Genomic DNA, 17,819 nt, shown 5'->3' with positions numbered 1-17,819 from the left:
GGTAGCCCCTTTCATGTGACACACTAGAGGGTTAAATAGACTCTGCCTGAATGAGATTGATGAAAATTTTAGAAATGAGGAAACAGAAATAGATACCTCCTATAGAATTACGATGGTCTGCCACAACACATAAATGGAGAAAAAAAATCATTATTATTTTAGATAGGAGCACTGTCACACAGACTAACATTGACCAAAGAACAACTGAGATAATATGAGAAAGAAAATATATAAAGCCTTAGGTGTGTCCAGTAAGGTGACGTTTAATCCAATCTCATTAAATGTGTTTATGCAGTATATTAAAGCCTGTTTGTTATCAAACTGAGAAGTGTTATCAGACAAAAGAGGACAGATAAACTGGCCTAGAAAGATTAGAAAAAAATCGGAAAAATAAATAATGGAGTTTCAGTCTCAAAAAATTTAGATTAGTGCAACAGAAGAAGGAAACAAATCATCCAAATGTATTCACTGGGAGGATGGTTCTAGGAAAAGGGGGATGGTGGTGGAGCACTGGGAGCTAGTAAACAGCATCCCAGCAGTCACTGTGCTGATGCCCACCACAGGTAGCGATTGGCCCTTTCAATAGTTTAGGAGAAGAGGTACTGCACCGAAAATAAGGCAACACCTAAAATAACATAACGTAACCTCAACCTGCCAGGAAAAGCCAGGCTCCTAGTGAAATCGTATATCCAACAGGACCCAAGAGAATATGCAACCAATATATAAATAGCTGCCACTGTTTATTAACTGCCTCTTAGGCATCCTCAGGGCAATGGAGAACTCTATAAGCAACCTTACTGATGGAAACTGCTCAGAAATACCCTGATGTATCCCCTCTTTGGTACTGTCTCTTCCCCAGGGCCTCACCCCACTTGACCTGCTGCTTCATCTGACTTTGGTGTGGGCCACTGAGAGGATCGGATTCAGGCTGTCTGCACAACTCCATCCCTTGGCACATCTTCTAGGGACCCACTCTCTGGAATGAACTTGGCCTGAAGACTGACTGCATGAAATTTGAGGAGGACCATCCATGTTGACTGGAAAAGACAGTCTGGAAGGAGGAAAGAACAAAAGCTGGTAAACTTGGTTAAGATTATAATTGATTAGAAACAGCAAGTAGAGAATGAAAACTCTCAGGAGCTGTGCAGAAGGGAGTAAACGAGTAAGGAGATGAGAGTAAAGAAAATTTAGCCAGAATAATCAGGGAGAAATCTTGGACTGGAAAAAAAATCCCTTGAGAGGAAGGCCAGTATTTGTGTAATTTTTATATCAAAACTGTTTAAAACTCAGTAGAAAAGGTGTTTGGAGTCCAAGGGATAAGATGGTATGGTAGGCCTTGGCCCATTCCCAGCTGTGGCTACTATCCATTTCCCTTTGGTTATATCAGAGTAATTGTACTGATTTGAACAGAATCCCAACGTTGAGAACAGACTGATCCCTAAGGTCTCAGCCTTGCAGACCAAGCTCGCTTCCTCCCACCAAGCAGTCCCCTCAGAAGTCAATGGAACTACTCAGACGGAGTAAGCACTTTCCTAACTGCAGAATACGATGGATATACAAAATCCTCAGTCTTCACTGTACCATTGGGAAGATAGCTGCAAATAAACTATTTATTTTCACCCTAGAACACAGCCAGCTACCCTCCCTTCATTAGAATCATTTGTAGTATTCACATCAAGGTCAAAACTGAGCCCTGGATACCTACGTGTGTTTCCATTCCTCTTGGCCTGGCCTTTCTTCCTTGAATAAATGCTTGTGACAGTTTCTTCAACTATATCTGGAGAGGCATTATATGAGCTAGAAGCAGCTGGGCCAGTGCTACAGACTTCTCAGCCTCATCCATCTTCCCCCTCACCCATGTTTTGTTCTGTCTTTTCATTTTAACTAGCAACTCCATGGATTTTTTTTAATCAAAATGAAGTAAAATACTCATAACCTTTGCAAGACTTTCTTCAGACTATTTACTTTAATTTTTGCTCCCTGCCTAATCTTTCTCATAAAGCAGTATACATTTTTTTAATCCTCCAAGCAAAATAATTACAAAGATAATCTAGCTGAGTGGAATCAAACTGCAGGATTCTTTATTTTCCTGGCCTTTTAACTAAATTTCAGATCCTGTGGTCTTAAAGAAATATTAGGATTATATCATCTTGTTATTGTTTAGATCATGTGCCTGTGAAAAATGAGAAGCAATTGGTTCTCCTCTTATTCACTGACACACAGAACACTCATATATCATGCAGGATATTTTTAAATTAAACACTCAGGGGAAAAATCTCATTGATAAGCAGGAGTTAGATATCTAGCTCCAAATTCCATTGGCAAAAATTTGAGAAAAGGGTAGTATTTCCTTTGCAACAGTAAAGGAAGAGGAACCATTGTTTGGTTTTGATTGATACTTTATAAAGACAGTAACTGATTTGCTTTTAGATGTTTTCAAGTACTGATATGGATCCTGACATGATTTTACTGGTGTTTTAGCCATGGAAATAATCGCATTGACTTTAGCACCACTACTTGTGCTGAAATAAGAGCTTCACTAATTTTCTTTAGACGAATATAAACTAGAAGTCATTCATAGAGCAAAACTGGTGTAAAAGTAGTATAGAAGAATCAGCCTCATGCCTAAACATATCATGACAGCCAATGAATAAAAACACACGTTCTGTCTCTCCATATGCAGAAGGGCCCCGCATACATCTCAACAGTCAAGTTTAGGCTTTATCAGGATGGGAGTACATCTGTATTAGTAAGTGAATACATGATTAAGGCCTCAGACCCTTCACTGCAAGCATCAGTCCTCAGCGTGCGGATGCTCATCTTTCGGTTTTGTGAAAAAGAGTTTATCAGCAGCTCTTAGCTAGCAAAGCAGTACAAGGAGAGGAAGATCATCTTTCAAGAAGTAAGCTTGAAACCATGTAGTTTTTTCTTTAAGATCAATAATAACCCATTGTACTGTCCACAGGAATACGGGAAAAACACAAAAACACAGAAAAAACAACCATGAAAACACAGAGAAAAAACACAAAAACAGAGAAAAAAACACAAAAACAAGAGCAGCCATTGGAACAGGTAAAACATACCCTTGGGGCCCAGTAACAGCAAAGAGTTGTTACATTCCTCTTTAGCTGTTTTTAGTTCATAGCTTTCAAACTGAGCCAGCACACATCCACCCACCAACTCACAGGTGACAAAAGCACAGATATTTGTGGTAGAGCCCATTTCTGTGGTTAAGGCTTTCATTCTAGAGTTGTTTATCACAAAGATGCATGCGTTAGTTCACTCCAAATGATGCTAGCCTGGTAACGCTCTCAGTAGAGCATTCCTAAAAACACCCCTTTCAGACACTTATGCCTAAATTATCTCTGAATATAAAAATATATAATTACTACAAAAAGCTAAATACAGACACACAATTATGCCAGCATCTTGGATAAATACTGAAAGTTCTTTGCTAAACAAGCAATTTTAGTAACACTAACTTACAACCTTCTCAGAAAAGGAATATATTGATTACAAATATAGACAGTCTCTTCATAAGATTTATTATTTTGCACTTGAGGAAAGCAGTCACGTGAGGTTAATGGAGCAGATGCAAGTAGCTCTATTCAAGCCCCTGTAGCTAATATTTGTTCTACAAGTTTTATTAGCTAATAGCTTCTATATGTTAACAACCTGACAGACAATCACAACCCAGTACTAAATATTTTTTAAAATGTCAACCAATGCCAACTACACAAGCTAGATAACAACTAGGCCATAACATCAGTGTTTCACAGACACAAAAAGATGAAGGGACATCGTCCTACCTCTTCAGCAATGACATGCAGATGGAAGAGCTCTTGGCTTCCCCTGCATTGCCATACCCCAAGACTATGACCACAGACCGGTGCAGTCAGCCCCAGGGAGAACCCCAGAAGAGGAACAGAGTGCCCAAGACGGGCACGGCTACAGCTACTCTAACTTGTTCTGCAGCAGCCCTACTATATAAGATTAAAAAAAAGGGGGGGGGGGGATTTAAAATGAGTTCTCCTCACACACACTTGTCACTGCCCAGGTATGGATGATTACAGAAATAAGTCCCTTCAGCATAATAAAAGGAGATCTTTATGTCATGCAGACTTGCATGTTCTTCTCACTAAGGCCTGAAGACTCCTGTTTCCCAAATTGCCTCTATTAGACTATCATGAAACACTCTGAACTCTTTGGTACTTTTTTTCCAAAAAGAAATGGTTACATGCTTGAAAAGGAATCCCATTTTTAAAATAGAGCTTGAAAGCACCCTGTTTCATTTGAAGTAATAGCTGATTCCATTCTTGGATTTTTTTTTTTTTTTTTTGGCTATTGCAGTGGTGAGAGTTCCTCTTGAAGTCAGAAAAGAAAACTGAACTGAGTCACTGTGTACAAATTTCCTCTGCTTATAGAGACAATGTCTTCCTTACAAAGCAGTTTGCTTTTATATCAAGGGATACAGGACAGGACCTTAGATTCAATGTTCAGAAGCAGTGGTTTATGAAGTTGCCAAAGTCAAGCTGCAATAATCATATTCTCCATGAGGCTTTGGCTGTCGCTATAGTCACCTTCTTTCCTTCAAATATGCTCTTCATTGTTCAAGTGCCCTTTTTCCAATTGTTCTACAGCCAAGTTCTTGGAAAGCAATCATGCTTCTTGTTTAGGATTTATTGCTAGTCTTTTGCCAATAAGGACATGCACAAATCTCTCCTGTGATCATTCTGCGAAGGCAAGCTAAAAATATAGCAATTTGAGAACAGGCACATTTCACATGTTATATGGCAGCAGGGTACACTCATCAAAAAATTCTGAGATACAAAAAATAAGAGTGCCCCTTTTCACTAGGTCGATCAAAGGCTATGCTTGGGTGCCATAAATATAAGCTTTTTTAGAATGCCAGTCATACCAAAAAAGGAAAAAGAAAATGTGCTTGTGCTGTGTTTTAGTGATTGCAAACTTTTTTTCCCCCCCTTTTACCAGACTGCAACCACACTTTGGAAACCCTGTGTCTAAGAAAAATAATAGTTTATCCTCCAAATTGGTAATTTTAAAACTAATAGCCATGCTGACTAATTTAGCTACTACTAAAATTTTAATGGGGCATGGGGGTGGAAACTGTCTGTTGTTTTGATTTTTTTTTTTACAAGTTTGTGAAGGATTTTGCAATTTATTATAGTCAAGTTGTATTTGGGTTTTGAAATGTGTTCCAAGCTGTCAAAGAAAATTCATGTACACAAAAATGGTACACTACACTAGGGAAGACTATGTCCTTATGTCTAGAAAGTATCATGAAAATGATTGTCTAGGAAATCACCACGTCTTGGTCACCCTTATCTGACCGTACTGTTTCTTCTTCATATACATGCCATAATTTAATTGTCAGTCTCTGAAAGACTTGTCTTTTATCAGCTTATTGCTTTTGACTGGCAGAGATACGGAGTAACGACTAGGTGGATCAGTTTTAAAGCTTCTCTGTGTTAGGGCTGTTCAAGCTTATCTGAAATTCTGAGAGGCTCAGTCCTTAGTCCCTCCTCAGCCCCCCCCATTGCCTCCTCGGTTCTGATTTTGTCCGCTGTCAAACAACTTTAAGCCAGGAAATTGAGTCTAGATTCATTTGTGAACCTGGATTCACTTTTAGCAGCTTGGGCGATTTCCATTAGTAATGGCTCTGTAATGATTCTGTGGTTGAGACATGATTGCCGAGACTCAAAAAAGAAGGCTAATGAAAAGCTCCAGATAAATGTTTCACCACTTCATAATTTAGGGGTTCTTATTCAACCTGAAATGACTGCAATTGCAGTCATTTTCCTTTTCTTCTTGTGATTCTCATCTCTGTCTTCCCTTCTCTGATTATTCTTTTCCTCAGGCAACAAGAGATGGTCCCAAATACCTATTTGGCTTCTACCTGATTGCTTTTCCTTTTATAATTAAAGCAGATGTATTTTTTATTCAGTCCTAAAAGGGCTTGATAATTTGTGCAATGGGATTTTGCATCTAAGAAATAAGAAATGATGATTGAGGAAACAGCATAAATTTATTATTAATAAATTATAAATAAACTTTCAAAGGCAATAAAACTCCCATTTTTAATTTGTTCAGACTGGTGAACTTTGAGTACAACAAATAACTTACATGTGTCTTTGTGTCAAAATACTTCATATTCTGCAAACAGATGAAGATTTCCTGAAATTTATTCTCTACTTGAAATTATTCAATGAAATACATTTTTGTATGTGAACTGCACATATTGTTTTTGTTGCTCAAGTAAGATTGTTCTCGTATCACATAGTATCAGTTAATTCTGGGTATGCTTCTCATTGTAATCATGAATATTCTAGTGCAAGTTAATTCTGGGTATGCTTCTCATTGTAATCATGAATATTCTAGTGCAAGTATTTGTGTAGTCAGTTATGAAATCTGCTTCCCAATATTTTTGCTGAAAAATTCACTTTGCATTCAGGGTTGCTTCAGTAAAATTCAGTCACAAAAGAACCTACACAAGGGACCACAGAAAAACCACTAGCAGGGCCAAAGCAAATGAGTTGCAAAATTTAAGCCAATATTTGCTAGAAAATGTTTGTGATGGTCACTCAGGTCGACTTCTAAGTCCCTTACAAAAGTCCTCATTGCTGTACGTAATGTTGCAGGTCTACCTAAACTTTCCTTTGACAGTAGTTTGAAATTTCTCCCTTCAGTAACAATGTTGGCTTTAATTCCTCTTGTAATTGTGATAAAACTTCTGCTTCCACTAACGTCTGCAGAATGGATCCCATCATTTTGCTTCTCCTGACGTTAAATATCACATTGCAGGCACTAAGAACCATATAACTGAGCTAATATGGTTTTCACTTTTGACTTAACAAGTGGAAACACACATGCATGTACTTTGCTTTGGCTACAGGTTAGCCCAGCTAAATCTGTTCACGGAATCTGCAGGAACAGGAGCAAACATTTTTAGGTACCATAATCGTTGATATATTCATTTGTTTTTACTCTTGGTCTTCAATACACTGCCTGTCCTCTTCATCTGCAATGACATCCACTGACATTAGTCCCTTCAAATTTTAGAAATACTTTACTCATAGAAGCTTGCAATGATAACTAAAAACTTGGAAACATCTATGATTCAGACATATTAATACTTATGGCTTTGTGATGCCAGGTACTTTACTTTTAAGTTGTTCTTCATTTCAAAGAAACTTCAGTCCAAAAAAAAAAAAAAAAAAAAAAAAAAAAAAAAAAAAAAAAAAAGCTCTAAAAATAAGTGCCAGGCCTCAGAAAGTGTTGTTGGAACTTCATACATAGATAAAAAAAAGTTGGCATATAGTTTGGAGTAAATACTGAAAAAGTTCTGCTGTTTGGATTCTAGCTGACAGCTTCTTTATGTTTTTCTACAACATTACCATTACCATCTTGCTGAGGATGGTAGAAGACCATGAAACAGAGAGGCACATTAAAAATGACTTGCAAAATATTGGCTCTCTGAAAACAACACACAATAACTCTATTTCTTAAGAGCAATAATTAATACCAGTCCTTTAAAGCATTCTCAAAGTCTTTTGAAATCTAAAACAGTACTGTATTGCTTGTAACAACAACTGCATCCCAAACAATATCATAGAAAGACAACAGAAAATAGCAATTCTCCACTGGAAGGCAGAAAGTTATAACCCCTGACCTGCTCAATGGAATAATACCTTTGCCCTTTTTATTTATAGTGGGGGTTTTTTTTCCCCTCTCTCCCCTGGAGGATGTTAGGACTTTACTCTTTAGCTAAACCTCACAAGTTCAACACCCCACAAGTTATATAAACATTATTTTACAATTTGAACCATTTCCCATGCAAAAGGATCACTCCAGGGGAGGACTATTTGGATGATCTCTTTTACAAAACTAATATTGCTTTACTTGTACTTCCACAGCTTCAGGAGTGACCGAACTGAAGTCCACCCGTCTGGCCCCGGGCCTCCTTTGCGGCCAGGTCCAGCCACGCCAGAGGACAGTGCAAAAAAGCCTGCAGGTTTTACGGCAACTAAAAATGCTCAGTCTAGCAAGTGTCTTCAGGCCACGGAAGTTTGAACAAAGGCTTAGAAAAAATATTTTAAACAGTTAAAAAATGCGGTCCTAGCAGAAGAGGATCGCACCTCGGCAGTGATGCTGTCACCGTAAGAGGCGCTTGCTGCGGGCAGTGCCCTGCGGGGGTGCTCCCGGAGGCACGGGGTCTCCGCGGGGAGCCGGCTGCCCCTCGCATCCCGCCGAAGGCCGGGCGCCGGGCGAGCACCGCGCCCGCCCCAGCGCCGCCGCGCCCCGCAGCCCACGCGTGGCCCCCGGCAGCGGCGGCCAGCCGGGCTCCGCGGCCCCGGCAGCCCCGCGGCGAGGGGATCCTCCCGCGGGCACGCACCGCCCCGCGGGGGGGAAAACCGCTTCCCCTCCCAAAGCGGGGGAATGCAGCCTGCCCGCCCCAGCTGCTGGCGGTTATCGGGGTTGGCCGCAGGGCGGGTTTCTTCGGGGGGCGGGTTTTCTCGCCGAGGGGTGTCTAAGAGAGCCCAGCGCCGCGCTGCAGCCGGGATCTAAGCGCGTTTTCAAGGGGCACGGCGCAATTTCGCTTTTCGGAGCGCGGGGTGCTCTCGGCCGGCGGCACCGGCATCTCCCGGAGCATCCAGCTGCCGTCCCAAGCCCGCTGCCGCCGGCCTGCGCGGCGGCGGGCAGCTCCCGCCCGGGGAGCCCCGCGGCCGGCCCGACCCCCGCTCCGCGGCGCGGCGGGTCTCCGGCATCCGCCGCCGCCGGGCTGAGCCCCGGCCGCCTCTCCGCGCACTTCCCGGCTCCGGCTGCGAGCGGGCTGGGGACAAACACGCTCGCAACAATGGGCATGTTTGCAGCAACATGATATCACCTAATAACGCCGAATAAGGCAATGACTGTACGTTGAAGCGATACGATCCCGCCGGTCTCACCACACAGCACGGAAAGCTATTTGCAGATTTGCTAAGCCCTTCTGAATGAATGCATCTGCAGCTGACCTTTAACAATAGACGCTGAAATAGCACAATCCGTGGGACCAGATTTCGGGGGGGGTGGGGGAAGGAAGAGAGGGGTGAAAATTGTAATCTCTGCAATCTCATTCACTTCCTTTCCCAAACCTCATCACACAGGGGGGAAGCGATATTTACCTTTTAATCGGGGCCGCGTTTCAGACAAGCCGTTTGCAAGCAAGCCGGCCACATGGCACCCGCGGGGCGCCGCCAGCGGCACCGGGAGCGCAGCCCCCGGCGCACAGCCGCCGCCGCACGCCCGTGCCCCCGCCGCCCCGCGGCCGCCCCCTCCCAGCCGGGCATCGCCCCGCAGAGGGGCGGCTGCGGCAAGGATGCTCCAGCCCTCCTCCCGCCTCTCGCTCACCTTCCCTGGCTTTCAGCAAGACGGTGTTGGCAACGATATTTTCCAGCTCCATTGACGAGCTCAGTCAGCGTAGGTAGGCAGCGGCACTGCAGCAGGACGTCACTCTGTAGGTGCGGAGCCTCCGGGCGACCATCAGCCTCCTTCCCCTCAGTGCATTATTCCGCCTTTCATTATTTTCCTCCCTCCTCCGCGCCCGCTGAGCTGCCCCGGCGGCGGCGGCGCTCGGTCGCGCCGGCCCGTGCTCTCCGCCGCGCTCTGCGCTCCCCCGGCGCGTCGCCCCGCTACTCCATCCTCCTCCTCCCCGCCGGCTCCCCGATGGTTTGAGGTCTCGGGCGCTCCTGCCTCCCTCCCCCGGGGGTGTGGCACCGCGGAGCGGCCCCGCAGCCCCGCGCAGGCGCCATCCCCGCCGCCGGCTCCGCGGGCCGGGCACGCCGGGACGTGTAGTCCTGGGGCGGTCCCGCCGCACCTGGCGCCGGCGCCGCGGCCGCCCCGCTCCGCCGCGGGGGACGGGGCGGCTCCGCCCGCCGCGGGGCGGCGGCGTGCGCGGGCCGCCCGGAGGCCGCCGCTCCCCGGTGCCCTGCGCGGGCGGCGCAGCGCCGGGTCCCGCGGAGTGCCCGCGCCCCGGCGCGCAGCCCCGCGGCAGGTGACGGGCCGCGGAGCCCCCGGGCGGCTTCCGCGCCGCAGCGGAGAGCGGGGCCGCCGCGGGCGCGGGGAGGCTCCCGCGGGCGCTGCGCGGGGCTCCGCGCGCAGCGGCCCCGACGGCGGCGGCGCGGCGCAGCCTGGTGCCGGGCGTCACCTAGCGGCGCGCGGCGGCGGCGGCGCTGCGCGGGGCCCCGCTCGCTGCCCCTGGCGGGGCCGCCCCGTCTGCGCCCTGCGGCCGCTCTGCTCGCGCCCTGCCCCGAGCGGCTCGGCCGGCTCGGTGCCCGTGAGCGCGGCGCTCAGGGCTCGGCGCGTCAGCACCGGCCTCTCTTGCGGGGGCAGATGCAACCAGCAGAGTGCAAACGCCCAGCGACCAGCAGATTGCTTGTCCGTCTGCTGAGTGATGCAGACCTCTCTACTGGCTCGAGGCAGAGGGAAGGGGCCACACGGATTTCTAACTTTTCTGGAGAACTTAGTATTTCGGTTTAAAGTACCCGAGGGAATCCCACCACATTTCTGCCACACAGTTTTTTGTCCCAATAGTGGCTGTGTGAGAAACAAGCCATGAGGACAAGTCTGTGATTGCAAAGCACTTTAGTGAAAATATTCATGTGTTAAAAGCCAAAAAAATAATTAAGCCTGTGCAAAGTTTTTGAATTTTAAGCACTACATTGCAACATAAACTAATTTCTCGTATACAGGACAGAAGCTCATGTCAGCATGATTCTGATTTTCCTGGCAGCCAGGTAGATCAATATAACACTGCGCAGGTCAGGCAAAGAAAGAGGAATAAAAGCGACACATTGCTCTCACTAATGTTCTTCCTCCATTAGTATTTGCATTGATTAATTCTATGTGAAGCAAATTAAATTACCATGCAGCTTCTTGTAAGTGGAACATAGTCACTATTTTTTTTCTGTGTTTAATTGTACTGATCATATTTTTTTCTACAGCTAGGCAGAAGTGACTTGGAACACCAAGACTTACAGACTCCTAGAACACATTTTCTGAGCATAGGAAATAAATAAGAAATGCATTTAATGAATAATACCTTTGACATTACAATGATGTGGCTATAATAAATGCCTTTTGTACCTGATTAAGTGTCAGAGGTTGGAACTTTCAAAGCTGTTGTTAGAGTAGGTGGCACTGCTATGCACAATCTTCCACATTTGCTCTCCTATCACTTCAGAAAATGTTCAGTCTCAGGAAGCCATGCTGTGTTGTGGTTACTTCCTTTGTAATGCCAAGTTCTATATAACAGCAGTTGTGTCTGTAAGTACCGGAAGATTTTTCTCTGATTAAATAATTCTTGAGGGAAAAATTGCTTCCTGGAAACCAGAGCCTTAGCATGGAGATGAGGTTCCTAAGGAGTCTCTGCCGTGCATGTTGTTTGACCACTTTTGAGCAAGGATTCATGCTTGCTTGTAAACAGAACAAATTATACTCAGGTTATAACTGCATTTCACATCCTTGCCCAGCTACTCGCTAATGGTCATCACAAGGGCAACACCAGCATCAGCACATGACTGATGTCAGAGGACACAGCTACATCATTTACTGCATACAACCTTCTTAACGCTACATGCAACCCCTGCCTCCAAAGGAAAAAAGAATACACATCCTTTCCATCTCTTAACCATAGTATGTGGTACACATCCTTTCCATCTCTTAACCATAGTATGTGGAGGTCTGCTTGGCCAAAAAAAAAAAAAAAAAAAAAATCCCTGCAGTTAGGAAACAATCTATAACATACAGCTTGTGCATGTGCCTTACTCCCCATTCTGTGAAGCACTCATTGTAGGAGTGACCTCAACTTCTACAGATAGCAATTGGATCTCAGTGTGGTTGTCACACCTCAGGAGCAGGCTATTCAATGGGGAGGGATTTACCTTCACCTAAGGCTGCACAGTGAGCACAGACAATGTTTCATGTATAACTTTTATATTGGTGCACCACTGAAAACTGGGCACTTAGAGATCTTAAGTTTGGGTTGCTAAGCACTTGGAAATCAGCATGTGCATCTGAGGGCTCTACTGCTTCTCTTCTATATACTTAAGTGGCACACAAGCACAGTCATCTGCAGTGCTGCCCTGTGGGATAGAAGTATGACTCTGGAGTGCTGATGTTGTCCTGTATACTTCGTGAATGTTTATTGAGTATGCTTGAATGGGTAAGCAGTAGATTTATCAGACAAATTATGGAAGAACTATATGGTGTTGTGAAATCTCACTGAGCTACCTAGGGTTTCATGAATGGCTCAGCCAATACGTACTTCACGTTTCTAGCACCCGAGGGCACGGTTGCACAGTGCCTTCAGAAGCAGGCACAGAAATGGAACAAAATATTGCTCTGCTGCCTGAGTGGTTATTGAAACTAAGTTGGATGACTTTGCATTGAAGTTGACTAGGGGCAGTCACATAACTGTTTAATGTGGCTAAGGGCAAGCAGCAGAAAGCTGAGCTGTTACTGGACTGCTAAGGATTCTGCAAAATGTGTTTGAGTTGCGCATCTATGCAACACTTTTCTTAATGATTTTTGTAGTATTTCACAAAATAAACTTTGTTTTCAGTAACTCTGAGTCAGTTTTGTGCACCAGAATATGGAAGGAGTTGCGTCCACTATCACAATGCCTATTTGGAAAAACGAAACCAAGAGAATCAGTCTTCACTGCAGCTCTCTTCTACTTCAGCCTTTTAAGTCTGAATCTAATACTGACACATGTCAAGGCTCTGCTTCAGCTCTGATAAATGGCACCTTTCATGTATATGGCTCCCAATGGATTGCCAGAGATGCACAAGGGATTTGCTTGCACAGACCTACTTGCCTTAAAATCCTTCAACCGGTCTTTGCAAAACTCACTATAGTATTAGGAGGCTTATCTCATGACTTCCTTAGACAAATGGATATCTTCATTTTTGTGTCACCTAGAACACCTGGTTCACAAATACCAAAAAAAAAAAAAAAAAAAAAAACCCAGGTACAGGTAGATTTATTTATTCCTTTTCTCTTGTGCTAACACAGTCCTTTAACGTCAAGGTATGTTCACACTCGATTTAATGGAGCAGTCAGATTCTCTGTAAGTGTGAGTGAGGGGGAAAGAGGCTGTTCATCACCAGGACATCTGTGAGTCTGTTCCATTGCTTAGAACAGAGTCTCTGCACTTTCTTAGTCTAGTCACTTTTGTGAAGCTCAAATGTTCAAGCAGATAGACTCAAAGACAGTGCGGCAGGGAAGAAACAAAGTCTTTTTTCTGGACTAAAGATCTTGGTTCAGTGTTTGATGGGGGCAAAGGGAAAAATCAGTCTGAATCGTATATAGAAGCCAATTTTGGAAGAAAAAGGAGAGGCTTTAAAAAAACAAATTCTGAAAAATGTGCTTCTTAGGGTGTTTATGGGCTTCAGTTGTTCTGCTTTTCAGTAAGACATCTTTCATTTGAAATCATTCAGGAAAGGCTAAGAAAAACACTTTTTATGAGTGCTCAACATCAGGATAAAGCAGGGCTGGCAGCCATCTTTCCTTTATCGGTAAAGAGAGGTTTGTAAATGAAATGGCAGCACCGTGCAAGACCCAAACGCATCAGTATAATAAGAATAGGAAGGCCACAAAGCAGCGTGTGATATTCTGAGCCACTCTGATGAGTCATCGACAGGGTGGGCTCACAGGGCTCCAGCCAGAAACGCAGCAGCAACACACCCAGCTTTATCCTGCCACCAGACAGAAACCACTTGGCCTCAGTACTGCCTCCTTGAAATGTCAGGATAAGACCCCAGGTGAACCAGATGTCAGAAAGGCTTTTGCCTCTACTTATCAATTGGAAACATAACCTAACAACAGCTACCTCCTAAAATCCCTGTTATAAATATGATTAACCCAGTAAAGCCTGTTCGTGATTACCTCTAGGCTGTACTGGGTTTGGAATTGCTTTTGAAACTTATTCCTACAAATGGGTAAGTCTCTTCACCTCCTGCTGAGATTCTGTATTGGTAAGTGGGAGCACGCAGGCCTATGAGAAAGCATTTGCAGGCAGCTGTAACCTTTTAGAGAGCCTTTGCATAAGGACAGAGGCTGCCATCTACCAACAGCCACAGGCTGATGCATCGTGTTGTCAAAGTTACTTTCTGCTTTGGATTAAATGAAAATTTTTATGCCCCTGTTGCTTCTCCCCAGTTTCCAAACCTGTTGTGTAGTCATCCATTTCCTCAAACTAAAGGACAAATGGCTGTTACAGCAATTTAGCATATGGAATAAAATAAACAGTTTTTAAAGAAGCAAAAGTATGCATCATGTCATCAGCATAGAATCAGACATACAATGACCCAAAGCAGCAGGAGACCTGGTTTGGGATTTGCTTACCCCATTTATCAAGTTTAGAGAGAAGTTACTTTGTTACTTTGTTGTGTTAATGATGATGCTTCAAAAAGCTTTTTAAGAACTAGCTCTCACAAAACAATAAGGGTAACAATATACAACTATTTTTTATCAATAGATCTCAAAGCTTGTAGCTAGAAAGGCAAATTTAATTATCTCCAGATAGGGAAAAAGAGGCACAAAATGGCAGCAAGCAGCTAAATGGCATAGCCAAAAATCTACATCTTCTATTTTCCATTGCTGTCAGAAGCATACAGTGAGACAGAAAAGCAGAAAACCAACAAATACTGAGAAAGAAGGGCAGTACCACTTGTAAGATTTATTTTGAACTTCAGATGGCATGAAAAATCAGGTTTAACAGCTGTTCTAGCCTGTACCAGAACCGGAACTGAGGAAAAGGAACAACTCTTTTGCCAGGTGTACTTTGGCAGTGACAAGCGCCATGTTCAAGTTCTAGAGACACCCAGTAAAAAGCAAACCAGAAAATAAACCCCCCAGTTAAATGGTAGTAGTTCAAACTCTTGCCCAGAAGTGTGGGAAACTGAATTATGCCACCTTCATAACAAAGCATGAGCAATATTTCCCCACTTGCAAGCCAAGTGTTTAAACAAAGAGTTTTAAACAAATATAACTTTCCAGCAAGGGGGGAGGAGGGGAGAGAGAACATCATTTTAGAATATATCAACTTAGAAATTGTGATTAGTCAACCGTGGGTGAAACCACCATCCTCAGGAAATCCTAGTGATAGCCCTTCTTTGCCGCTACAATACAGCTCCCACATCCGAGGGAAAGGAACTGCTGTGCTCCAGTCACATCCCTAACTCCCAGTTTGCTGCCCAACCTTAGGGGAGTCAGCTGCTGGGTGAGCTCATCTCCCGATTCAAAGGGATGTGCCACTTCAGTAGACGTGAACACAGACGTGCCATTCTGCGCTGCTCTTCAGGGTATCAGCCCAAGTCATGGCTGATGTTTCTTTGCTCCTCTTCGCCATCAGGCATGGCTCTGCACATTTCCCTTGCTCAGCTCCATTTCTCATTGCTCTGCTGACAGCCCTCACAGCATCTTGGCAGTGCCACTGAGAAATTCGCTGAACTGTACTGTGGACACATCCCTGAAAAAACACTCCTTCCCTCTGCATATGCCACTCTTCCTTAGGGCTCCCAGGGCTGCAAGCTACCACATGGGCTGTGGAATAGCTTGTCCACAGGGGATTTGACATATTTTCAAACATTCAAATCATATACTTGCTTCCACGTTCAGAATCTGAGGGTTTTTCAAGCAAGAATACCCCTAGCTTTTAGACAGCAGGCATGCAAATAAGCTGAGTAGCCCAGCCAGCCAGCTCCCAGCTTGTCCACAGTGACCTTCCCATCAGAGCCTCTGACCATCTGGTATTTTCAAGCAGCCCTCACTCATCCACAAGAGTCAGAACTGAACTGTCTCTTACACCTGGAGGTTTCCCTTAACAAAGTGAAGAAAGGAACAGCTAAGGCTCATTAACTCAAAGTCTGCTAGTTTAGTAACCAATTGCTGCACGCATGCACACATACACACACACACATGCATCTTGTTAAAGACACACATCTTGCTAAAGGATGTTAAGCCTAAAGGGAACACCTTCAACATCAGAAGCGATACTAATGCATACTTGAAGTCAAGGAAATTAGTGGGTGCAGGAGGCTGTTAGACTACTACCTCAGAGGATCCCAAACTGGGGTATGCATATCCTTAGGTGTGCACATTTTCTTTCCCCCTCTTCTCACCCTGGCTACAGGAACAGTTCCTCTCCCATACCTTGTGAGGGCACCTCTGTCTTCATCACATGCCCAGGCAGCTGCCTAGCTATCTCAGGGCACATATGAGTAGATATATCACTCTGATTGCTCTACCAGGAACTTCAGTTTTGGAGATTATCCAAGCCACATTTTCAGCTGTCACTGGCTATGTCTGTATTCATAAGTACAGGAGTACTAGGGAAAGGCACCAAGCACTGGAACTGGTTTGCCTACAGTGTGAAATGTTTAAAAAGGTCCCTGGCATGCTTTTGGCCAGCACCAACTAACACTGTCCCAAACAGTTCCTGGACGTATTAGGGAGTTAATACTGGCTAGGGACCAATCTCAACAGGCAATTTGTGTGCTACCATCCTCTTTTAGAGGCTCAGAGAGTTTACTAGTACAGAAGTGACCAGACCATGCCAGCTGGGTGAGTACCTGGAACAAGCTCACTAATTTGTTTGGTACTAAACATGTAGCATCCACTGAGACTCCGAGAGTCGGGGGATGTGGTTCTCTGAATTATTCCCCTTTGGCCTTGGCTCTGGAAGCAGAGCTCATACTGCCAGCAGAGCCAGACTTGCTCACCCGTTCATAGGGCGGAATCTCCCCTTTGTGAAGACTGTGGGTATTAATAGAAAAGAAACCAGAAACAAAACTGGATTCAACTTGATTTGACTACTTAGGCAAAGAAACATGCAAAAAGAAGCAGAGAAGAGAAAAATGGATGTTCAGAGTGTTTGATTTTCATACTCTGGGTTGCACACCCCACTTGTGCTGCTCTAGAGGATGTGGCCTACAACAAGGAAGGGGAGCTGGTGCTTCTATTGGTGAAGGTGGTCTCTGCTGCTGCCATTGCCAGGTATTCAACAAAAATAGCTTGAGAAAACCCTATACTGATCAAGTGACTCAGTTAAAGTAGCTCCTCTAGCTTGAGTTGTAGGGGCTAGGCATCCACAGCAGACTGGAGCCTCCAGCTGCAGGGAAACTGCAGTAAAGTTTATACATACCAGGTGTGGTCCCTTCCACAACCTATACACCTTCTCTGCTTCTTGACCTGGAAGGAGATTGGGGGGCCCGTGATGTAGTTTTATGACCTTCCTACCTCCCCAAGCTCTTGTACACACCGTAATGCCTCTTCCGAGGGCTGAACCTGTGCAGTTCCCCCGTGACAGCCTGTGCAGAACTGCAACAGACCTCCAGAGCAGACAGTGTCAGGGCACAGACACATTTAGTTTAATGGAGCGCTGTCTATTAGCAGCAGTAACTGCCAGTAGTGGCAATGAAGCAAGGGCTTTGGCTTGCATCAGCTCACAGCTGAGAGGAGATAAGCAGGCACACCATTATCATGCTGTAATTGTTTAATTATGATTAAACCATCATAATTTGACCGAGTTCAATAAAGAGAGAGTCAACTGCATTTTGTCGAAGAAAAGCTTGTACCTGGAAGGTTTCTTAGGTCAAGCAGCACAAGCCATACTTTTTTTCCTCACTTTTGCTCTGTATCAGTATCTACTGAAAATGCATCCTCCACCCAGCATCACTGTCAGCTCCGTCAACAGGAAGGCCACAGAAAAATGCACGCTGTCTTCCAAATGCAGCGCCAGTCAATGCATTACTTATGGG

General features: G+C 44.7%; 1 protein-coding gene across 3 annotated transcripts in view; it reads right to left on the bottom strand.

Moving 5' to 3' along the window:
* The window catches only part of GRK5 (G protein-coupled receptor kinase 5), a 180,694-nt gene extending 170,845 nt beyond the window's left edge, over positions 1-9,849 (bottom strand). Inside the window, exon 1 of one of the 3 annotated variants that reach the window (XM_064514296.1) lies at positions 9,409-9,849. In XM_064514296.1, the coding sequence (XP_064370366.1) occupies positions 9,409-9,460 (52 nt within the window). In that variant the 5' untranslated portion in view covers positions 9,461-9,849. The remainder of the gene's footprint in view (positions 1-9,408) is intronic. The other 2 variants (XM_064514295.1, XM_064514294.1) reach the window with 2 other exon arrangements.
* Between the last annotated feature and the right edge of the window lie 7,970 nt (positions 9,850-17,819).

The sequence above is a fragment of the Dromaius novaehollandiae genome, chromosome 6, assembly GCF_036370855.1.
Source record: "Dromaius novaehollandiae isolate bDroNov1 chromosome 6, bDroNov1.hap1, whole genome shotgun sequence".
NCBI lineage: Eukaryota > Metazoa > Chordata > Aves > Casuariiformes > Dromaiidae > Dromaius > Dromaius novaehollandiae.
This window is presented reverse-complemented; position numbering and strand designations above follow the sequence as displayed.